The 25,483-nt window shown below is 36.8% G+C and overlaps 1 protein-coding gene across 11 annotated transcripts in view; it reads left to right on the top strand.

The window, feature by feature from the left end:
• ABLIM1 (actin binding LIM protein 1) overlaps positions 1-25,483 on the top strand; it is a 402,054-nt gene that overhangs the window by 352,436 nt on the left and 24,135 nt on the right. For 4 of the 11 annotated variants that reach the window (XR_011970213.1, XR_011970209.1, XR_011970210.1 and 1 more), the window contains 8 exons: positions 5,589-5,666; positions 6,776-6,931; positions 10,957-10,992; positions 11,659-11,788; positions 14,100-14,219; positions 17,567-17,581; positions 22,607-22,711; positions 24,907-24,954. Coding sequence is in view for 7 of the 11 variants with exons in the window: in XM_072623263.1 (XP_072479364.1) it covers positions 5,589-5,666; positions 6,776-6,931; positions 10,957-10,992; positions 11,659-11,788; positions 22,607-22,711; positions 24,907-24,954 (553 nt within the window). In the remaining 4 variants the exon portion in view is untranslated. The remainder of the gene's footprint in view (positions 1-5,588; positions 5,667-6,775; positions 6,932-10,956; positions 10,993-11,658; positions 11,789-14,099; positions 14,220-17,566; positions 17,582-22,606; positions 22,712-24,906; positions 24,955-25,483) is intronic. The other 7 variants (XM_072623263.1, XM_072623291.1, XM_072623275.1 and 4 more) reach the window with 2 other exon arrangements.

Below are 25,483 nucleotides of genomic sequence, written 5' to 3'. Positions count from 1 at the left end.
GAAGATAGATAAAGTAGTAATTTGCATGACTTAATGAATGCCAGTGTGGACAGGAATATAAGCTTTTAGAGGATTGACTCTGTATGCCTTTTGTGTAGTTGGACTCTGTCCATCATTCACCTTTAATGAATAAAAAAAAATCAAGAAAGTAAGAATAAAGGGGGGAGAGGGAATTAACAGATGAACAGGAAAAGGAATATAATTTTGCCTTTCAGAAATCTAGAAGTTATCAAATTAAGACTCCCGAGGAGGTGGGTCATCTTAGAGGGAGTTAATATTAAAATGCAAACAGAAAGCAAGCTCAACAGGAACACTTTGGAAGTCAATAGTAGCAGACGGTGAAAAGAGGCAGGAAATTAACGAATGTGTAGGTAAACCTTGAACCTGGCTCAAAAGAAGGCATATTTTGAATTGTTCCGACAGATAAGAGGCCTGGAGAAAAGACATTCTAATCAAGCACAGAGAAGAGAGTTAATTATAATGCTACAGTACTGGGAAGTCAGTTTTCCAGTAATAATTAGAATGAGTACAACTGTATGTAGCTGTCTAGAATAAAGGACACATGTTTGAAAGTGTTATAGGACTGCAGCACCTTGGAGATGAATTCCTTAGCATGCTGGTCTTCAGATGAGAAGACATAAAGATGCAATTCTTTTTTGGGAAATCTAGGGGAAGCCTGTTTTATCTAACATCTGAAATATAAAGATTGTTTATTGAGAGTGATGACATACAGAGGCAGGGGAATAATTCTTAATTTTAAGTTGGACTTGAAAGAAATGCCCAAATAGGCAGGAAATTTAAGTTTCTAACATTTGGACAGACTTTAATTGACGTTCACCCCATATTATTGGAGAAGCCAGGATAGGTTAAAGTGAAGTGTCTGAGCCTACAGAAAAGGAACTTTCAAAGATGAATTTTTAGTAAGGTTATGAAGTCAAAATAAAGTAGAAATAAATTAGATCATAGCTAGATTTAAAGAAGAAATAATTGGAGCATTTTCAAATACTTCAGGTCACTATTTGTTCCCCCAAATGTGAACTTAAAGTAATATTGAAAAATCTAAGGCAGGACACTGTAACAAATTTGGCAACTGTACTCTTCTCATCTGATTCTAAAGTATCTAATTACAGAGTTCAAAATAGCAGGGTTTGAAAATGCAGAGAAAAGTTGGTGTTTCGGTAGCCCAGAACTGAACAGGGAATTCCGAGCTTAAGAAACGCATGGAACTTGAACTGAGCATTTTATAAAGACTTCAGTCATGGAACCAATGGGCAGCTGATAAAACTAATAGCACAAATGATTGAAATAAATGCCTGGATGGAATTTATGAAGTTCTGGGGACTCATCCATCAAAGAAGGGAGTAAGGTGAAGATCAGCTGTACAGGAACAGCTTAGTTCAGCCAAGTGACCTTTCCCTTCTCTGCACATAATTTCCAAATCAGAGTACTCAGTGTTCTTTTTTCTAAAGTCTCTGATACTGCCATTCTGACACATTGCTATCAGCAAATACAGAACATCACAGACTAGTTTACCTCAAAACCCACCCTTAATGAATTATTTCCCCCAAAAGAGAGGAAAACAAGCCTGCTTGGCAGAAATAATAAAGATGAGTAACTTGAGAGAGCCCCCAAAGCTTCAGTTTTCATTTTGGCCACTTATATAACATTCTTTATGGATGTTAATGAAAACAGGCAATTGCCATGGCAACCACAGCAACTCCAGACATCTGATTCTACTGAAATACACCCTGGTCTTCACCACACCCTTGCACAGTGCATAAGATCATAGCTGTTTCAGAATTTGTGGCAGTAAAAATGATTCCCATGAGCAGACATTGGTTTTTCTTGCTCTTGTTTAGACATCTCAGTTTTTAAAAACACCCTTATCTGGAAAATTTGTCACCCCTATTATGTAAATGACCTCTCTAGTTGTACCATGTGCTGTGGGAACCCAAAGACAATGCCACCCCATTATGCCTGTTTTTTATAGCTTGTTAATATTGAAATTGAGCTGTATCCAGTCAATGAATATTTATTGAATGCCTACAACATGCAAAAAACTCCAACCAAAACAAAACAAAAAAAACTGTCCTAGGCACAAGAGGAGGCACAAACTTTAGAAATGATACAATCCTCATCTTCATAGAGCTTATTCTCTATCAGGGGGTTAATATTACAAATGTACTCAACTATAACACGATGACATTATCTAAGTGTACTAAAGAATTTCAGAACAAAATATTACCCGAGACCCAAGAAGGAAGATAGTCCCTAACCTGGGGGATAGGTGAAGACTTCATGGAAGAGGTAATATCTGAGGTAGGTCTTAAAGGCAGAATAGGAAGTCAGCAGAAGAAATAAGAGAGAGCACAGCTCCAGCAAAATCAAAAAGACAGGATAACATAGGGCATGTACATGTAGAGCAGAAAGTAGTCCAGTTTGGTCACAGCTGACAGAGAGTTAGTAGAGGGGATTGATATGAAATAAGGCTAGAAAGGCATTGTGACCCAATATTGGGTAGGGCCTTGAATGTCAGCCAAAGGAATTTAATTTAATTTTTTAGATACTAGGAAGCCACCAGTCTTTTGTGCAGAATTTTTTCTGTCATAAGTATGAATGACACATTCTGTTACTGTTTAGTTGGTTCAGTCATGTGCAACTCTTTGTGATCCCAGTTGGGGTTTTCTTGACAAAGATTCTAGAGTGGTTTGTCATTTCCTTCCTCAGTTCATTTTACAGGTGAGGAACTGAGACAAACAAGTATAAGTGACTTGCCCAGGGTCATACAGCTAGTAAGTGTCTGAGTCTGGATTTGAACTCAGAAAGATGATTCTTCCTGACTTCAGGCTCAGCACTCTAACCACTGTGCTGCCTAGTTACCCCAAATGACATGTGAGAGCAAATATAGAACAGAAGCTAAAAGTCCTATTATAATTGTCCAGGCAGGCAGTAATGAAAGCCTGCTGTAAGTCCATGGTAGTGTAGCTAAAAAGAAATCAAGAGCTGAAGAGAAGTTACAGAAATGGCAAAAACTGGTGTAATAGAAAGAGTGCTGGCTTTGAGATCAGGACCTGGGTTTCACTCTCGATACTAGCACTAACTGTGTGTCTTTGAGTAGATCACTTAACCTGTTTCTTCATCTTGAGGGTGTTGGATTAAATGACCTCTAAGGTTGCTTCTAGCTATAAATCAGTGATTCATTATTCCATTGGAAAGATCAGAAACCTTCCTAGAAAGATCAGGAAAGAGTCCAAACATGGGAGCTAGGTTATGCAATAAGCAAAGGACCCAACAAATAGAAATAGTAAAGTCAGGGTGAAGGATAAGTTTAGAGAAAAGGATAATAAGCTCTGTTTGGTGCAAGTTAAATTTGAGGTACAGCTGGAGCATTTGGATAGAGATGTTTGATAGACCATTTGAAATGCAAGTCCAGAGCTTGGGAAAAGGGTCAAGACTAAAAATATAGGTTTGGGAGTCATCTACGATGAAGAGGTAGTTGAAACTATAGGATTGAATAAGAGAAGAAGAAATTCTAAAGTTTCATATCTTGAACATGGCATAGCTCCAAGAGATGGTTAAGATCTGAGTTGTGACCACATCAGGCTGAGGTAGGTTAAAGAAGGTCATTGGAGTTGAAGAGGCTGAGAAAGTAAATACCTATTAGAGGGTCATCAGCACAAAGATTGAAGTTCCTAAGGGTAACGGCAGAAGACAGGTTGGAAAAGAAAACAGAGCCAGGTATTAATGCCATTAAGATTGTGGGAGAATGACCAAGAAGTCATTTGTGACCACTAAAACCATAAGAATTACCTGTGGTAAGTAGTTAGCCTATATGATTTGGTTAGTCTTGGGTATGGGGATGGTCCAGTGTCACAGGACCACTCCTATCTGGAGTTCTGTTTTTATTTCAGTAGTCAAGCTGCATTAGGTGTTGGTTTTGAAATATTGTTAATCCATTGAATAGAAACTATGTTAAAGTGGACTCAGGACTGCAAATCTAATGTAGCAAGCAGTAAAGAAAATGACAGAACCTCAATATTATTCAGAATTGAAAATATTGGAGTATCCCTGTCTGTTATAGATGTGAATCACTGTATGAACCCTGCCACTTAGAAACTGCATGTTTAGAAAACTGCATGTAAACCATCTGACTTGAAGATTATGAAAACTGATGACTCAGAGGGCAACTTTGTGTGTAATTCTCATGAGCTAAGTATCCTTACGTCATCACTGACCACTGGAATAGTTCTGGAATGCTGTTTCCCTACATTATCATTTACAAACTGATCTATCTCTAATGAAATCTGTGCTTGGCAAAGTATAGTTTCTTGTCACCAAAGCCATAACTAGCAAGATTTATGCCCAAGGCAAGCAAAACAGAATATACTCTTGAATCATCTTCCCTGGGATGGCACAAGACTTCAGTGGGGGGGGGGGGGGGGGGGGGGGGAAGAGAGGGAGAAACCAGACAAGAAACTGCGGTGCAGCCTCCAGGGAAGGCTAGCATCTGTTAGCTACCTATTTTTACTAATGGTTCCTGCTACCTAGCTATTAAACTAAATTGTTTTTGTGCTATTTATCAGCAAGTACTCTCTATACTCGCTCTAATCTGTGAACTTGGACTTGTTTTTATATATACATATGTATATATAGATATATATGCATATATGTGTATATCTATTTAATTGTATTTCAGCATAATTGGTTGGCTTTTCACACTTTTGTATTTTATTTTATGCACTTAGAAACATCCTGGAGAGTCCATAGGCCTCATCAATTTGCCAAAGAGGTTCATGATACAAGAAAATAATCAGAGCCCTAGAACAAAACCCCATTCACCTTGCCTTGGTTATAGCTCTAACCTTCACCCTCAGGTGAATTTTCACCTTGGGGATAGGAATGATCACAATCTTTGATTTGTCAGTGGTATTTGTGACTCATACCCGAAACTTCAGACTGATAATCCGAGTAAAACTTGCCTATTTTCTTCAGACCTGGCTGCTCAAGCTTGCAAAGTATAAAATGCAAGTAGAAACATTACTAAAGATGGAGAAATTAAATTTCTAAATTAGAATTTTCCACCAAATATCAATAGGAAGACAAGATAGTGCACTAGACTTTCTGTCCTCATTTCAGAGTCACTGGTCACATTCCTCATACATACTTCCTACATGTTGCCACTGTTCTCATGATTCTTGGGGTGCTGTGAACCATTTTTACCCACCTGAAAGTCAACATCAGAAGCCTATAGACTGTTTGGCTGCATATCAGTGTTTATGTAGCTTAGTTCAGTTCCATGCAATGGATGTGGATTTCACACCCATGAGCTCAAGATACAATATTTGGCCCAAGAGGGAAAAAATAATGATGTTTCTAAGATCTTCAAAGACTTTATAAACATCCTTGTGAATTTCTACAATTTTCTTGTGTCTTTTTCATTTAATTCTTGTAAGTTGTGCTTCATTTACCCACAAAAATGAAAAAGACATTTTTTTAAAGGATTATAGCTTCCAGAACCTCAATATCGTGGATAACCTTGATCCTGAACCATCAGCCTTATCTCTCACATGGCAATCCTTGTTTTACAGCCAACCAGGACATCCTCTGAAAGTATTTATTCCAGACCAGGGTCAAGCATCCCTGGATCTCCAGGTCATACCATCTATGTAAGTATCCCTTTCAATAAAGCTTGTAATTTACATATATGGGTTTCTTATTAATGCCAAAAATGTCATGCCTTCTCCCTGACATAATAGATAACCTGACAATTGACTGAGAAAATCAGTTACAACAAAAAGCTGCTATGAATTCAGTAACAATTTTAAATGAAGTTTTATTGTATTAGTTACAACAGCAACTATTTACATTTGGGAAGTAGCTATATGCACAAATATATACATATGGATATAGATATACTCACATGAATAACCAGATGGTATGCTTGCTTGTTTGTTGAATTGAGTTATTTAATGAAAAGGACAGTGCACATATGGTTTCAGAGACTCTTTGCAATAACTTTTGTCTCCCAAAGGTCTATAGGCATGAGTTAGTATGTAGTTTACTTATTAGGAGAGAATTGTTTAAAAGTAGCAATGGTATAATTAGTTAAAAACAGATCATCCAAGAAGTATTTCCATTTATGTTTTGAAATATACTTGTATGATTTTTTTTTTTACAGTTGATGTATCTTGGTAATTATTATTTGAGTTAATGATAAAAATAATTTTGATTTTCTGACCATATATCAACTGGGCAGTGGAGAGATAGCCCAATGACATTCTAGAGATCATGAGATGTCAGACTACAAATTTCTTGCAGATAATTTACAAGAGTCTAATTGGGATTTGATTGTGTATTTATAGCCAGCACTGAGTATTCTTAAATTCTGCCATTAAAGATTATGGGTTTGAGAAAGATAATTAAATATTTAGCTACTTAAAGATGCAGGCCTTGTTCTTCACCATCTGTGAAGACTGTTTACCCATCTGTTTCCAGTTAATTTGCTCTCCATAATAAATTTAGAAAGATATCTTCTAAGGGTTTTTTTTTGGGCAGGGGAGCCTACCTGTTAATGAGTTCTATAGAGGCTTTTTTGTAAGCTCCAAATTTTTTTAATTGACTCATGTACCCAGTGAAGAGGTAGTATTCCTGAGAATATGATTGTGCTAGTTACTATACCTACTTTCCAAAGCGAAAGTAGATGATATTGACCATAAAGAGTTTCTACCAGATATGAGCATTCATGCTAATTTTTCTTTCTCTTCTGTTCTGCCAGGCAAAAGTTGACAATGAGATCCTAGATTACAAGGATTTAGCAGCCATTCCCAAGGTCAAGGCAATTTATGATATTGAACGTCCAGATCTTATTACCTATGAACCATTCTACTCTTCAGGCTATGAAGACAGACAGGAGAGACAGAGCCTTGCAGAGGTGATGAATTTCCAAAGTAGCTGGTTATTCAATCATATTTGTACAAAATCTCCTTCCCTTCTCTTTGGTTTTATCACTGTTCACAAGAGTTGCTGTTTGGAGTCACTCTTTCTGTTAGAAGATAGCTGTTGTGTGTTCTTTTCTGTGTCACCGCCACCTCTCATGGTCACCCCATCACTTCACACCTGGACTATTGCAATAGGCTGCTAGTGGTTCTACCTGCTTTGAGTCTTTCCCCACTCCAGGCCATCCTCCACCTTCACAATGACCTTTCTAAAGCACAAGTCTGGCCACTCACCCCCACTCTTCAATAAATTGCAGTGGCTCCCTATTCTCTCTAGGATCTAATATAAAGTCTTTGGAACATTCAAAGTACTTCATAACCTAGTAGTCCCTTCCTCCCTATCCAGTTTTTTTTTATATCCTATTCACCTTCTCTCCCCCCTCCCCCCCCAGTACTCTGGGATAGTGATCCTGGGCTCCCAACTCCATGCACTTTCACTGACTTTCTTCCATGCCTCATTTCCATCTCCTGACCTCCCTCGAGTCTCATCCAAAATTTCACCTTCTGCAAGAATCCTTTTCCTGTCGTCCTTAGTCTTAATGCCTTACCCCTGAAATTATCTCCAACTATACACATACACATGCACACAAGGACACACAGCATACATACGTGTGTGTATGTATATATACATGTGTGTAAATATACACAAATACGTTTATATGCTTACACTTATATTGGTCACATTTATACACATATACACGTGTGTGCATTTGTGTATAGTTGTTTGCACGTTACTTTCCCCAACACACTGTGAGCTTCCTGAAAACAGACTTTTTTCCCCTCTTTTGTATCCCCAGCACTTAGCATGTGCCTAGCATATAGTAGGCACTTAATAAATGCTTCTTGATTGATTAACTCAGCTTACTTTAAGGCAGGGTCCCTACTTTTTTTTTCTCAGTGTTTAAATTCAGAATAAAAATAATAAAATTAAAAATTAAAAATCTTTTCAAAAGGCACAAAAGAAAACAAAAATGAATTCAAAAGGAAGCACTCCAAGTGGAGCAGTTTTACATACATACATATGTACATATGTATGTATGTGTGCATATATATATGCAAATAGTATAAACTAGAGATTCACAGTTTCATAGAAAACCTTTTTCGTCTGTTCTACTCTGTGTATTGAATGGTTTGGTTGGTTTTTGTTTTGTTTTGCTGTTTAAGTTCAGAATAAAAAAATAAGATTTTAAATGGAAAAGGCAGGTTCTGCCCTCAAGCTGCTTACAGTCTAGCTGGGGCAATAAGGCAAACACATATGAACACAAGTAGTACAAATGGAACTGAGGAAATCTGTGTAGCACACCCTCAAGGAGAGAGGTCAGTGAAAGTTAAAATGGTCAGGGAGGTTTCCCAGAGGAGAAGAATCTTGAACTGGGTCTTGAAGACTGTGTACAATTTGAATAAGAGGAGAAAAGAGAAATCTTTCCAGACAGGGGTAGGAAGATGGAGATGATGAGCGCAGTGTGTTCTTGAGGTGGTGAGGAGACCAGGCTCCTATTGCTGCTGCTTAGATTTTTCCACAGGCAAAGCTACCTGTATCCTTATTGCCACTGAGATGATTCAGTGATTACCAAGATAAGGCAAATACTTTCTGATGCTTTCAACCCAGAAGAAAATAACCATTGGACCAAGGGCCTTAGGGTCCTTCAACTGAACCCCATAGACCAGGGTTAGGAGCTTCCCCTACCGTGGTCCTCACTTTAGACCAAGAATGGATAAGACCTAAGCCCCTAACACAACAGAAAGAAGCTTTAATTAGAGTCAAAAGCACAAATCAGTCTGTCAAACAATAAAAATAAATATTTATTCATGAGAAAAAAAATACAGGTTACTTTTTTGCATGGTTTAATTCTAGCTGCGGTTGGATTGATCCTCAGAATGATTTTTTTCCTTTTCCTTACTTTTTGTCACAAAAAAATCTTCCCCTTCCATGTTTTATCCCCCTCAGAATTGGAACTTTCCATTGCTTGGGAAGTGATTTCTGTTTTCATGTAGTACCACCTAGTGGTCAAGCAGTATCCATTTCTCCAAGGCAAGGGGAATTTCACAAGGGATGCCGACTTGGGGCTTCATCAGAGTTGCTCACAGCACGTATCTAAATTCTGCACATTCCCTCAGATATTCACCATCCTTGCCATGCCAGAAATTAGTGTAAGTGACTTCTAGGCAAGATGCAGTTCCCAGCTGACTCTGGACTTTTCATGGAAACGAGATATAGAGAGAAAGATCAATATGCAATGTCCCTAGGCAGAGACCTCTTTGGGTCTCTACCTCCTCCTGGTGTCCCTTTTTGAGCAGTATTGATTCTGCTGTTAGTGGGGAACAAATGTAGCCCAAGAGGCAGTCATCAGTATAGGCTTTGTACAAACAACGGTCATCACCATAAACAAAACTGTCTTCATATAAGCCCCATGGAGATGAATGCTGGTGACTAACATATTGTGATTTCTAGCCATCGCTTTACTAATGGATGATGATAATATGAACAGAATCCTTTTTAATACTAAAGGCAAGTCAGGTAGGCAATCAACAAGCATTTATTAAGTGTTTATTGCATGCCAATGTAAACAACGTTAGTGTCCAACAGAAGTTTGATGTTGTCCTAGATTAGATCCTCAATATCTCTTGTCTGGATTATTTTATTAGGCTCCCAGGGGGTTTTCTTGCCTCCCTCTTCTCTTCTCTCATGATTCCATCCTGCAAATATTGTCAAAGTAATCTTCCTAAAATGTAGGTCTTTTCATCAAAATACAACTTTCAGTGGCTTCTCCTTACCTCCTCAGGAAGTGACACAGTGCTCGACTTGGAGTCACAGATGTCCGAGTTCAAGTCCTCTCTCTGATACTTACTATGACCCTGGGCAACTCACTCAATCCCAACCTTAGTTTTCTCATTTGTAAAATGGAAAATATTAATAGCACCAACCTGACAGTGTTGTTTTAAAGATCAAATAAGATAACATATAAATGCTAATTAAAATAATAATTTCAATTATTATTATCATCATCTGGACAGATCAAATCAATGAACACACGTTAAATGCCTAGTGTATGCAAGGCCCCCTGTTATGAACTTAAGGGATACAAAGAAAGACATGAACCTTGCCCTCCGCGTGTCATGGCATAGACATATGAAAAATTAAATCATAATCAACAGAAAGCAGCAGGAGACACAGTGAATAGAGCTCTGGATCTGGAGTCAGGAAGATCCAAGTTCAAATCCAGCCCCAAATACTTTCTGATTGTGTGATCCTGGCCAAGTCATTTAACCTTTATCTACCTCAGTTTCTTCATCTGTAAAATGGGGATAATAATGGTGCATACCACCCAGGATTGTTGTAAAAATAAAATGAGATAATGTTTGGAAAGTATTTTTCAAACTTTAAATCACTACATGGACACTACAATGATAACAATCATTTAATTTTTAAATTTTGGAAATTACTTTTATTATTGACAGATGAAAAGGGGTGTAGACAATAATTACTATGCTTTCAGAGAAGGGATTGGAGAGGTCTGAGAAGGTTTTATGGAGTTAAAAGAACCTGGACCAGGTCTTTAAGGATAAGTAGGATTTTGTTAGGCAGAAGGAGGGGAAAGATGGCACAAGCAAAGTCATTTGAATATCAAACTCTCCCTGGAATTCTTCTCAAATGTGCTTCTTGAACCTTTTCTAAAATTAGTGGAAAGAATGCTAGATGTAGTCAGGTGAGATCTGAGTTCAAGTCATCCCCAGTACTTAATAGCTGTGTAAATACAGACAAGTCATTTCACCTCTATTAAACTGGAATCAGAGAGATAAGATTTGGGCTTAAGAAAAGACATTGTTCCATATTTTCTAGTGATCACTTTGAGCATCAGATCTAAGAAGGTAGAGATTATTAATGGTTTAAATTTCTGGAAGAGGAAAAAATTATGCTAAGAAAAATTTATGACTGCATCCTTCTTTCTCATTCCTGCAGTCTCCAAGGACTCTGTCTCCCACACCATCTGCAGAAGTAAGTGTTCTATGGGGAAACTGGGTTTCACTTAAGCAGTAAAAATACTTGGAATTTTTCAGGGTCACTCATATTCTTATATTATATATATGTTTTTTCACAGAAACTTGAAAATTATTTGTAGTAGTTGTGGGAAAAAAAAACTTGGGGAAATGTGTTAGCCCAGAGTGTTTCTATTTAACAAAGTCTACAGAATATGGGAACAAATTCAGAAAAATGTTGGCCAATAATAAAGAGTCACACACTGAATTGTAGATAGCTCCAGAGGTCTTCAGGGAGTGAAGTCATCTGTCATAATGTGTGGTGTGCCTACCTTTGTACTTTGAGGTATCATCTGTATGGTTAAACCTGAGGAATTAAGTCATTTAACTTCAGTTCCCTCATTTATAAAATGGGAATTATACCTTCCTCTCAAGGTTATAACGATGGAAGTGAGAATCAGAATTGTTTTTGTTAGCTTTCATCAGAACTGAAATGTACTGACAAAATCATTCAGTAAACATTTATTAAGCCCCTACCATGTGCCAGGCACTGGTAATACAATAAGAAAAAAGAAAAAATAAACAGTCCCTGTCCTCAAGAAACTTGTAATCTAATTTAGGAGCTGTTGAAGGTGTTTATGTGTCATACTGACTTTAAGGAACTTTTTGAACATTTTATTTCTAGGGATACCAGGATGTTCGGGATCGAATGATCCATCGATCAACTAGTCAGGGCTCCATTAACTCTCCTGTCTACAGCCGTCATAGTTACACCCCAACAACGTCACGTTCTCCACAGCATTTCCACAGACCTGGTAAGGGCAATGATTATCTATGATTTATCTCCTTACAGGTATCACTATTTCCATGTGATAACTCAATGGTAGAGAGATGATGAATCATCATTGGCATTGGAAGGATAACAGCCAAGTTTTTAACATTTTTTTCCTCCCCCCAACAACTGTCTTGCAGCCATCTTTCATACTAGTTATTAAATACTGACTTTTTTTTTAAGTTGCATGGGTGGTTTCTTATGATGACCTTTACAATGATCAAATATCTTCATCAAGCTGTTGTTATTCCACAGTTTTATTACCTAGACTGGACTAATGACCTATTGAAAGAGCTAAGAGCACAAGTGCTTGGTTATTCACATAGCTATGGAAAGCTTTGGGAAGCATTCAGTCTTACCAAGAGCAGTTAAAAGATGGTTTCTGTATATAGTACTTGAGGACCAGATCAGAGTTATACCTGTATTATGGGTTTCACTTGACATTTCTTATTCTCATTCCGTTCATTTCAAGTACAGGATCCTTATTGTTGTCAGGGGTGAGGTGGGAGTGGGGTGGGATGAGGGGTATCTCTGTGTGGAATTGGAGAAGAATGAAGAGAAATCAGAAGCCTGAATTTTTTAAAATCAACTATGAAGTAGAATTAGAAAGGAAGATGTGGGTCTGTCTCTTCCTGAGAATCTGAGGGTGGTGGTAAAATGATAAGTTGTTATTCTGTGCATCAATAAAAACTATTTTAAGCATCTTACCTTGATTTAATGGTGGAAAGAAAGTGTACTGAAATTAAAACTGAAAGAAGTTGATGAATGTAAAAAGGCTGCAAATTTCTGTTTATTGCAAGCAGACTTTATACACACACAATTCTCATTTGGCCAAAGTAGGCCCCATTCCAAACCTTCCTTCTTACACAACAGTAGGCAAATAAGCAGACAGGTAATGAATACTTGTTAAATTACTGAAGTTAAAATACACTGGGGTTTTTGTTTGTTTTATAAGGCCTTCATTGAATACTTGGGATGCGTGAGTATTTTTATTTACCAAATGGAAATAAAAAGCTGATACTTTCAGGTTACAAATAATCCTCTTTGCCACTACCTTTCCCTGTCCCTTTACTGTACCCTCTGAGGGAACTATAAATCACCAAGATCGCTGGTCTCTGGCATCAAAGTAGGCATAGATCATATAGAGCGGTTGGTTAGAATAAGGTTCTCTGAGTACAGGTATTTATCTTTATTTAATAAGAAAAAAGGTCCAGTAAGGGGTGGGGAAGGGAGTGACATCAAGGAGAGAGAAGACTGAACACGGAACTTTTATATTACCTTTAAAAAAATTTATCCTTACCTATCATTCTATTGCAATCGTTTTTCCTTTAAAGCAGCGCTATGACTTTTTTAGACTTACCTAGCCTTTGAAAGGTATATTTCTCCACTAAGGTACATTTGTGGTGTAGTTCAGGTTGGGTCATTTTCTTGAATTTATTGTGCATATCCAAAATGAGGCTGGAGTTAGATTCTGATACAGTGGTGACCGTGGACAGTGTGGATGTCCTTAGTGATTTCTGCTCATGCCTCCCTCCCTACGTCCCTTTTACTTTCCTCTGGCTATGTAGATCTGCCCTAGATCCCTTAGGTGTGTGCAGGTTTTGTTTTGTTCTTAGTTTTCAGGATCCATGATAGAATAATCAGTTTTATTACCTAGACTGGACCTGTTGAAAGAGCCAAAAGCACAAGTGCTTGGTTATTCACATGGCTATGGAAAGCTTTTGGAAATAAATAGAGATGTTTGGAGGCAGATCCATCTGCTTGGGTCAGTGAACCTAAAAAGGGATCTTTTTCCCTTCTAAATCAAGACCAAAATGGCATTAAGCTATTGGAGAGAAGTTTGCAGCTTTTTAAAAAAAAATTTCTGATATTGAGAAACACTTCCTTTCAAACTTCCTAGAAATGCCATCTTCTTACATGTCTTTCAGTTGGCTTTGTTTTGTCAGGTGCTTATCAGAAACAGCTACTAATTGATCTATTTGGGTATTTGCAATGTCTGCATGTCAACAGCTGGTTGTATCCCGACCCACAATATGTTGTTGCTCTTGTTTTGCCAACCGAAGACATTTATCCTGATAGGTGAATCAATGCCAACCTGTTTTTTAAAAATACTTTCTAAAACTTTGCCTAACCCTTGACCTGGTGCATTCTTAACCCTTTCTCCTTCCTCCTTTTCAGACTTCTGATTAAAATGCTTTTTTCCTTTGGTGCCTCTCTCCCTGCTTCTGTTTTAATTTCTATTCTTCTTTTGTTTTCATTTTGTCCCTGCCCCATGATTCCTTTCGCTGCTGCAGAGCTGCTCTCTCCTGGTGTGCAGCGGTTGTCATACCTGCGCACTAGCAGTCTCAGCTCCACCCACAATGACTCCCGCCCCAACTCCCCATTCCGACACCACTTCATTCCCCATGTCAAAGGTAAGGAGTCAGGCCTTTCTAGCTAGCGCCCTGCGTAGAGGAGATTTATTAGCACTCTTATGAAAGCTAATAAGATTTATCTCCAAAAGGTAGCCTTGAGCTTTTTTAACCTCTCCGCATGCCTCTGATGTCTCACTACACTTGTGTGTGTGCGTATGTGTGCGTGTGTGTGTTTAGAATTGGCATAACATCTTCTTTCGGGAGGAATATGTCATTTCTAAGGGCCCTAGATGAAGAAAATATATATATACATATATATTACATATTAGAAACTTATAGGCAATCTACTACTTAGGGTGCAGAGATTATTTTGGCAATTATATTTCAAAAGCCACTTAATATGTAATATATAGCTCCTATGCTGGCCAAGTTGGTACACAGTTTTAACAGGTGATGTGTATTTCCAAAAATATTTAAGCTACCGACGTAGAGAGTACCTCAAAAGTGATGAGCTGGTTAACAGTATTAAGTCTTGGCCAACATGAAAAGATCCATGGCAACACCTTAAATAGTTTTCTTGTCAATTCTCTTTCAAACATTGTCAGACCTTTTTTTTCTGAGTCCATATCTTTAAGCTATCTTCCTTTTACCTGGCCTGTCTTCCACTCAGAGAGTGAGAGGGTTTTATCCTGTTTTCTGTTCCCAAGGTATTCCCACATTCCCTTTGTGATATTTAACCAGTCCTTCTTTGTCATTGTTGTTTCATCTCCTATAGCAGACCTTCATCAGTGTTCTTGTTTTCTTTTCAATTGCGGGAAAGCCAAGAATCCTGATGAGGTTTAAACGGGGTCTTCATTTGAAGTAGACTTCAGAGTTCAGAAGTGGTCCTGGTTTCTACTATTTACTTCGCAAGCCAACTGATGGAACCATCAGTGAGTGGAGGTTCAGGAGGCATAGGCAGTTGCCATGGATCTTAAAAAATGCTAATAGACTTCAACCATATTCCAAGCACGCAAGTTAGTGATTTATAAATTGGAATCCTAGTTGGGGTTTGGGGAGGGAAGGGAAAAGTGGTTTTAAATAGCACATACTTGGAATCTACTCAAGCACTTTTCCTTTATAACTTGATTTTTAGTTATTAGATCTCTTAAAAATAAATACACTTCTCATGTCAGCATGAAATTAGCCAACAAGCTTTGTCATTTCAACATTTTCTATGTACCAAAAATAGCACTGCTGTCATACTTCCTGATGGCACAAGGATCCTCTTCAATGGGCACTATGAGAAAATACTTTAACCGATTTGCCTGACAGTCTGGAATCCATCCATCCTTGCCAAGCCATTTTTAAAAAAATCAGTATTATTGTTATTGAGTGGGTTTTTTTTTTTTGAATAAAACCATTTTTAAACTGACAAACTCAGTTATTACCTGTTATGGAAAAGAAAATCATATAATTAGGAAATACCAGATCTGTCTTCCTGGCTGCCAATATTCAATAGATCCAGGATTTCATCAGTGTGGATACTCACAATACTGATGCTTATTATTCCTTCCCTCATACATTTGTAGAACACTTTCATGAATTGCTAATAGCCAAAAAAAATGTTTTGCCAACCCTCTGGTGATGAGCCTCTTGGAAGGACTGATCTTTGGGCAACAGGCGCATAGTCTCACAATGAGCCCATACTCATCTCATGTTGGGCCCATCCTCAGAGCTTTTCCCATTCCTTAATACTTGCTACTGATTGCACTCTTGTGACATATCTTTTGAGAAGAGTCAGCCCTCTCCCAGAATAAAAGAAGATATGAGTTAGACAGTCTATTTATCATCAGAGACCTTAATATAAGAAGTACGTACAAAATCAACTTCATTTTGTAATGTAGAAGAAACCATAAGATTTCCCCTTTTGTTTGAATAGATTTTTTCATCTTGTATTTAAGACTTTTTAAAATAAAAACTTTTTGTAATATGTATCATGCTTGAATTCCTACATAAAGTTATAAAATTTTGATTGAACTTCTATGATGTAATACGCCATTTCTGATCTTAAACAAAGCATTCATTTATTCAGATCTGTTGCTGCTCAGCAGTATGAGAGTATAGATTAAACAAATGGCAGAGGCACCACTATTTGGTGTGTTCATTTTTTGCTGACACATAAAATCTAAAATACTTTTACATAACCTTAAAATGTTCATTTTCTACTTTTTCAATAAAAACTGCATTTTTTCATACTGAGATATAGTCAGCATCCTTCCTCAAAAATGTCAGATAACATTTTCATTTGTTGTTAACCTTTTGATAATAAAATCATGATCTCTTCTGAAAAATGCTAGAAAATGCCATACTTTTTTTGTTCCTGTCTGCTGTTTTATTCAGCAGTGATAGATTGCCTTCATACTTTTGTTTGGATCTGGGTTCCAAATCTTTGAACTCATGATTGGTAGAAACAATCAAATGAAGACAATCGCAACAAAGGCATTAGGGCAAGGTTGGTTGGTAACCATATGATATGAATACAAACTTAAGTTATTCATATATTAACTATAAGTTACAACTAAAAAGTTAAATAAAAAATTCCCCTTCTTCATGTCTTCTCACTTGGGCCTTATTTGTACCAGTTAGTGCATACGTAGCTAACATATTTTCTAAAGTCAAAAATATAACATCCACATAATATCCACTGATATTAAAAGTGAAATGTCCTTAGGGACAAGCAAGCTAAATGATAATATTCCCTATGGTGCAGGTGACTTTACCTCTAGAGTTTACTTCGAACTCCAGTAGCACTGGATATTTGAAAGCATTCAATACTGTTTCTCCTGATAGATCCCAGGATTCTATGAGTTCATACGTGTCTTTGCCTTCTGATATTCTATGATCCTCAGATTCTACTGAAAAGTGTTCATCTGTTCATCCAGGAGAGTTTTTAATGCTTGGAAAATATTCCATGAATGGAATATTTGTCCACCTTAAAAACATATTCGAGAGATTTTTAAAAGAGACCATGATCTCTAAAGTTTTCATGTAGTCCTTCATTTAAATATTTGTTTTAAATCCTAGAGACAATTTTGTTGAATTTGGGAAATTATCTTAGTTTAAAATGGAAGAGATTAGTATTTTAGGAGTATTCAAAGACAAGAAGTGAAGTCTTAGCTTTTCTACCAAGCCAAAGTAAGATTATCCCTTTGGACACACAAGTTCCATCATCTCTGATGCATGTCTGGCATAGGGGTTCCCCAAAGTACACTAAGCTCAAGTTGATTGCATGAATAATAAAGCTGAGGAGCTCAACATGAGATTCACTGTGTGTTCTTACTCACCTGCCCCCTCCCAATTTTCTCCCCAAATTTCATTTCATTCCTGGGTATATTTGATTTCTTCTGTCCTGAACTTCTTTTCAGCTTCATTCTACATTGGTATGTGCCACGGAAGCCATTCAGTTGTCATGCATGCCCCAGAGGTTTGGAAGGGAACCCGTTTTCACTTTGTTTTTGGTGGTTATGTACAGTTTGATGGGTTTCTCCTCCTTCCCCTTGACAATATTGCAAAAAGCTCTATTTTCCATAACCTTGAAGCATGTAAGAAGATTGTAGAATGAATCAAATAAAGTTAGGTCCAACAGGGCCATCCATATATTAAGTTTCTTCAGCCTGTCTTGGAATGATTTTCCTTGTTCTATCACAAATGTGATACTGAAGGGAGTTGGTTGTTTGTTTTCTTTAGAGATTTAGTCAAACACCTGGCAATCTTGGAACTTCCTGAAGAAATTTTAGAAACTCCTAATACTTTTTGAGGCTTGGGAGCATATTAGCAGGGACATCACCTTTGAATATTGCAACTAAGAAATCACAGGACGAAGATTTAGAGTCTAAAATCTGAGCACTGCCTCAGGCTTCTCTTCCCAGCTGTCCCTCACTATGGAAATACAGACAAAATAGACTATTTTTCTGCTACAAAATGAGACAACTGAGGTGGTAGTACCAAACAGAGGAAAGAAATGGGGATAAAACATTTTGAAAATTGTTATCTACAGAGAGACTTACTGAAGAATGAATCAGGTTTATTTCCCAAACCATAGTTTGAATTTCAGATATCCTAAAGTTTAAGAGCTTTAAAAAGCCCTCTTTGGGTTGATCTAGATGAACGACAATGATCACCTCCGTCATTAAAAATGAAAGAATAAGAGGGTTTTCTTTCTCCTCCACTCTGTAAATTTTAAGGAGCCATTGGTAAAGAGTTATAAACAGAGAGCTGATACAAATTATGTTTGTGCACCCTTATTAACTAGTCCTTGGCCTCTTTAGTTAGGATCAATAACAATTTAGGATGACCAGATTACAAATGTATTTCTTTATATATATACATACACATTCCTGAATGTTTTCCTGTAAGGAACAAATTATTTTAATAATAGAAAACCTGTAAATAACAGTATATGTTTGAATTCACAATGTTATATTTAGATACTCAAACATCTTTGCTCAGGACTAGTGACATAGCATTTGTCAGATATTGTTAGTTAATCAAGCCCGAACCTTTGGTGTACTTAAATTGTCCCGTGGTTGAATTGGGTTGCAGATGTGATCACATTTCTTAAGAAAAAAGGTGTTTATCTTAGAAAGAGGACAGCTGGCTTCATAGAGATTACTTGGAGATTTAATTTACATTTATTTTATATTCTTTATGTTGATGATAAGCTTTTACAGTTACCCCTTCTTAGTATAGTCACACCATTATATTGTCTTCTCTATCCCCTTTGACTTATCCAGTACTCAGACTTCTGCTAGCCTCAATTTTCCGATACAACTAAGAATTCAAAAAGAGACCTAGGTAACAGTGGCCTGCACTCACTTTATTATAAAGTTGGCAAAGTGGTTAAGTGCTTTACGTCTTTGGGTCCTCATAACATTCCTTGATACAGGTGCCTTTATTGTCTTCATTTTTACAAAAGAAGAAACTGAGGTACAGAGAAGTTAAGCTATTTTCTCATAGTCACATAGCTAGTAAATGCCTAAGGCCATATTTTAACTGTGATCTCTGACTTCAAATCCAGAGCTCTCTCCACTATGCTACCCTGCCTTTGATTAAGTCTGTTTTCTCTGGGCTTCATTTTCCTTAGCTCTGCAAGGTTCTTTGCAGCTCTGTGATTCAATGAATCAATAAATCTTTCATCTAAAGCATACTTGGCTTGATCAGTACTAAATTTTCTGATTTCTACTGGTAATCAGGGCCAGCTCAGGGCAAAATGTGAAAGTAGAAAGTGGTCTGCCATCTACAACTTCCCAAATCATGCTCCTACTCCCCTTTCAGGGTTCTAATAACTACCGGCTTGCTCTCTCTTTCCTGTAAGAATGCCATCTTTCAAGAAGCTTCTGACATCAGTAATTATTATCAATATAAATTAACATGTGCCTCTAAATAGTGCCATGAAAAGCTGTGTTAAATGAATCTCTGTTAAAAGAGTAGAGGCAAACATGTGAAGGAATGATTTGAGGGAAAAGGTAGACTTTCCATTCCCCTCCTCTCATAGTTGGGATGGTTGCCTTCCTCACCTTTGTGATATTAGCCCTTCTGGCACCTTCTGTCTGCCTTAGATTACAATCAGAGAGCAGAGAGAACAATGATTCCCCAGATAGGGGGTAGGAAGGGAAAAGAATGTGAATTCTATTTGCAAATTTCTTGGCAGATTAAAAGATCATGTGGGAGGCTTTGGCAAACTTGTGAAATGTTGCTTTGATAGGTTGAGGTATGTTTGTGTTTTGAGCAAGGGACCATTCTAGAGACTGGGAGGTCCTCTTGTCTGTGAAGCACTTCCAAGGAAGACTAATTAACTAGTTCACTCAGTAATGAACTTGCCTAATAGAGGAGACATTGTCTCTTCTATAGAGTATTCTATTGGATTATAGTTGATTTTTGTAAGAATTCCAGCATTTTCTCTCTGTGATCCCTAAATCGTGCTAGAGAAATGATGACTCCTTGCATTCTAAACATGAGAGAAGGCTTTTAATGAATTTTTCTTTCATATTTTGCTTAGTGTTTGAATATTCTTTCTTTTTTAGATATAGTCGTGATAATGATCAACAATGACCAAAGTTCAATAAACACTTATTAAACACTTACTATGTTCTGGAACAGAAATTCATAAGAAGGAACCTTGGTGTAGTAGGTAGAAAGCTGACCTTCGAGTCCTAGGAAGACCTAGCTTCCAGTTCCGCTTTTAACACATGCTTGTTTTGTGACCCTGGGCAAGTAACTGGCCAATCACATCAGTGTTATAGACAACTTTTTAGGACTTTTAACTTGTAGAACAGCTGTTGTTCTATATTGGTAGAAGGAGTTTCTTCTCTGTGAATTCTCTATCCCAATGAAATAACAGACTGAGTCCAGAAAGAAATGGAATTCTTCTTTCCAAATCTCATTTTGTGACTTGAATTGGTAATATTTCATACTTTTCCCAGAAGGCTATGACTTCTGGCCATAAAATGAAGTAGGTGTTGAACCAGATGAATTCCAAGTTGCCTGCTACTCTAAATTCCCTGATCCTATGACATTAGGTTCACAATGAGGTAAATGTAGTTGAATTCTGCAGTGGTAAGGGCCAAGATATTGCTGAGATATCTCCCAAGTAAAAATCTGTAACTGACTGACCAAGATAACTTTTTTGAAATGAAATTTCCAGGCTTTCTTTTCAAAGAATTATCCAAGGATTTATGATTTCCACTTGTCTTTCCTGTGAAAAATACCCAGTATTTTCAGTTCATGGTAAAACATTCTTTCAGTGGGAAAGTACTGGTTCAGAGCTGTTAAGTAATCTACTACAGTGCATAAGATATAAAAATAGATAATGATTCCATTGGTGGATATTTTCTCTCTAGATATATTTAATTAATTAAAAAGAGCTAAAAAGAATTTAAGGAACATTTACTAAACTCAAAAATGGCTATGCCATTGATTAAGCAGAATGTAAATAAATCATTTCATTTAAGATATTTCTTCCTTAAGAACATGTAAGCCATATTCTCCCAACTCATATCTATCTCTAATTTTATTAAGTTCATGATAATTTTTATCTGATGATAAATCTTGAGCTAATTCTTGTAAGGCAAAGTATTAGGCTATGATAGAGGTTCATTTAGGAACAATTTGTCTAGCAGTTTTCATATTTCTCAACTATTAGCTGATTATAACCTAATGCATGCAACAGTAAATTAGCCTTTATAAAATATTGGGAGTTTGGTGGAATATTCTGCAAATATCAGTGTCAAATGTAACTTCAGTTTTGTCATTTATCATGTTGAATTCCCCCAGAGCTACATTTGGAAATTCAAAACTCACCTTTGTAATAATGTGCTACTTATTTTATATCAGTCTATGTTTTCATTGCCTAAAATTACATACTCAGAATAAAATTTCATTTTTTTTTCTAGTAAACTAGAGGTTTTAGGCAATACAATCTAAAATCAGGCAGTATAATATAAGAAATTTGTTGTAATGCTCTAATATTTTGCAAATATGTATCCATATAGACACAAATGATTTTTAAATGTTACCGTTGTAATAACTTGACAGAATCTTTACACTCCTAATGGTGTTTCCTCATTTAAATGTCAGCCAGTAAAAATAGAAGCCATGTAAGGGACTCAAGGTAAAGAGAAAGAAGTGAGTTAGAACCCTCCAATTGACCACAAGCCCCCATTTTAGACAGCCCCCAAAGAGATTCCCGTGAACTTAAGTAAGTCAGTAAGTTTTTATGTCTCCCATGAATGGTGGTCATAGTGGAATCTAACTTTTCAAGAGAAAGGTAGAAGGAAGTAGAAGCAAATAAGGTAAAGATATAAAAAGATTGAATTCTATCTTGTCCACTTCAAAGTTAGAAAACAGAAGAATCATAATGCAAGAAACCATATTGCATTGGTAAGGGGAAGGACTGGGTAACAACACAAGTTTTCTACCAGACCTAGTCTTTGGTTTAGATAAACATGCTCTGATTGCCAACATCTGCCTACATGCTTGGAAATGGTTGTATTTGAGTTTGCAAAATCAGTACTTAAACCTTATATGCTTGAACCTTAACTGTTTTAACCTTGATTCTAAATCATGAGCAAGAAACTTCCCATTTCTCTTTCTTATATTGACCATCTAACCAGTACGCTGCTCGCTTACAGCATCCAATCGCATGCCATCGGAATGAAGCATCTTGTTGCCAGCTGCCTTTAACTCAGCTCTCCCTTGAACATGAATTTCCCTCTCTCTGAATACTAAACTTGAAATCACCTGTGCTAGCAAAATTGATAACTTATTTGGTTTTCTTTCCTTTTTTTTTCTCTTTAGTTTATCTCCTTTCAGTTTGTTGTTTTGAATTTTTCTTATGCTTGCTGTCCCCCTCCCCTTTTGTCACTCTCCCTTCTCTCATTTTGTTTTCTCCATTCTTCTCATTGGAGGCAATGAGCCATCCAGCGGCCGGAACTCCCCTCTCCCTTATCGGCCAGACAGCCGCCCTCTAACTCCAACTTACGCTCAGGCCCCTAAACATTTCCATGTTCCAGGTAGGAGCTGACACTGTATGTGTCTTGGTGTCCCGTCACAGTGTAGAATGTAGCCTTGTAAAACCTTTGTCTCGTCTCCATTACGTCATGCTCTTTTATTGGGATGCATACAGTTGACATGCCTAAATTGCAGGTTCTGTTCTAAAGGATCATTAAAACAGTTTTATACATGAAATGTAGGGTGATATTAAGGGGTTGTTTTTGGTTTTGCTTTTGTTTGGGGTTTTTTTATGATTTTCTGTGGGGGGTGGTGATACTGAAGTTATAGCTGTGGTGACTCAAAAGGAAAATATCTCATGTTATATATTAATTATTTCTAGGTATTAGTTCATGGTATAATTTGGTACACATGGCAGGTGAAGCTTTTTTACTGTCATCAGTGTTGAATTTACATAGTTTCAGGGATCTCACTTTTATATCCCAAAGCAATTCCCTCTGTCTCAGTTGTAAGCGTTATCCCACAGACTTTTAATTTCCCATCCTAAAGATGTGACACCAGATAAATTGTCATTTTCATGACATGAAATTAGTTGTTTGTGGCAATATGTCTGCATAGTAGCCCACCAAGAAGCCTTGTCTTTCAGACTTAGGGCTGGAGGCTTTGCTTGGGTGTTTGTAAGCATTCACTGCATCTACGCAAATGATTGTTCTCTAGCAAGAGGTAGGAAAAGAAAAGTCAGTGTTTTATAGGAGAATAAAATTCTTTGGTTTAATGTTGGAATTGATTCAGCCCTAAAAGGGATACAGAATCAAGCAAAGTTTGCCAACCATAGTTTAATCATAGAGTTCAAGCTGTGGTATGCTTTAATTGATAATAAAGATAAAATTCTCCATCTTATCATATTTTTGACCTCTCCTGTCTACCGAAAATTACTTTAATAAATTACCCATTATTTTAATCTTAGTTAACAATTGGCAAACTAATGATTTTTTTTTTCTCGTTAAGTCAAGAAATTGCAGTGAAACTCAAGGTTACAGGATTTAGAATTAGAGGACCTGGATTTGAGTCCTAGCTCCACCAATTACAACTTAACATGACTTTCAGCAAGTCATTTTCCTTTTCTGGGCCTGTTTTCTCATGTGTAAAATGAAGGTGCCGAACTAGATCTCTAAGGTCTCTTCTCACTCTAAATCCTGTGATACCTCGAAATATCTCTAAGGTTTAGTTTGTCATAGGGTTTTAGATTGAGGTATCAGTAACATAAAGGATAGAGAGCTGATCTCAGAGTTAGGGTGATTTGAGTTCAAGGCCCAACTGAGTCATATTGACTTTATGACCTTGGGCCAAATAATTTAACTTCTTAGTACCCCCATGCAATTCTCTAAAATTATAAATTGTTAAGTAGTTTCCAGTCTACATTGCTAGAAGGTCTTTCCTTGTTGAGGGTATCTTACATGGATGAAATCACAGATCTAGATAAAATGGTTGTAATCTTCTGTCATTATAAATTTCAGTTAACTTTGAGAATCAATTTATATTTGTAACTTTTAATCTCTTAATGCTGCATGAAGATTCAATTCCTTGAGACTTGAGGGGAAAAATGTATTTTGAGATTTTGCCAGATGTATTGCTACCAGAAGGGTCTTAATTAGCAATAAGTAGGCAGTTACTGTCCCTCACAAATTAGGATTAGATTGAGCATCCCATGAAAACGTCTGACTGTTTTTAGAGTAGAAAGCATTTTCTGTGATTTCTAATTTCACTGCATTGCTTCACACTCAGTTCAGCTCATTAATTAAAAGATAAATTGGACCCCGGTATCTACCGGAAGCTCAATTTCCAGACAGCAGCAATTTGAGGAGGTTTTTTAAATCTCCAAAATAGTTCTGTCTTTCACACCATCAAAATGTCTCCTTTGTTTTCATTTTTCTCAATTTTTATAACATTCTTAATGAAACATATATATATACACACATCTATATATATATACATATATATATTAAATGGCTCACATCTACATCAGCATATTTATTGTAAGATGTATTACAAAGAATTTCATTTCCCATTCCTGATAATTCACTCATTTTTGTGTTTTTTCCTTCAAATAAACTAACTCTTTGTAATACAAAAGAAAACGTTCTGGTCTTTTTTTGTTCAAGATTCTTCACACTGGCTTAACATTCATTTTATTTTTTCTTATCGCATAACTGAACTAGTCTCCGTACTCACGCATCTTTGCTTTTTCATTCCACAGATCAAGGAATCAACATATACCGAAAACCACCCATCTACAAACAACATGGTAAACCTGCTTTTCCTTCTCATAACCCTTAAATAGGGAAGTCAACTCAAATTCACGTCTTTGCTGTTCACTGAAGTGCTTAGCCAGGGCTTCTTTTAACAAAATGACATCATCCAGTGGAAGGGGTTTCCAGACATACATAGAGTAAATCAAAGATACAGTATTTTATTGTGGGCCCTGGAGGTACAAATTTTATGCATGTGCCATAAAAAGTTGATTATCTAGAGGAAGTGAATTCATTATGATAAGATTGTATCATAGAAGCACCCGATCGAACCTAGATCACAAAGTCTTATTAAACTGAATCCAGGAAACAAAAAAACCAATTTTCTTTCTCTTTGTAGTAAAGATAAGAATTTTACTATATGACCTATATTGCATGCAGACTTCCTAACTAGACTAATTGCTTAGAAAGCATATATAACCCCAATAACTTTGAAGAGCTTGAACCTAATTAGGCCAGCAAAACAAATGAAAGCAAATGAGACAAAGTCTCTTCAGGTAAATCAAAGTCAACTGCCCACTTCAT

The sequence above is a fragment of the Notamacropus eugenii genome, chromosome 1 (genome assembly GCF_028372415.1).
Source record: "Notamacropus eugenii isolate mMacEug1 chromosome 1, mMacEug1.pri_v2, whole genome shotgun sequence".
NCBI classification, from domain to species: domain Eukaryota; kingdom Metazoa; phylum Chordata; class Mammalia; order Diprotodontia; family Macropodidae; genus Notamacropus; species Notamacropus eugenii.
The sequence above is the reverse complement of the archived record's forward strand: the minus strand, read 5'-3'. Positions and strand labels throughout refer to the sequence as shown.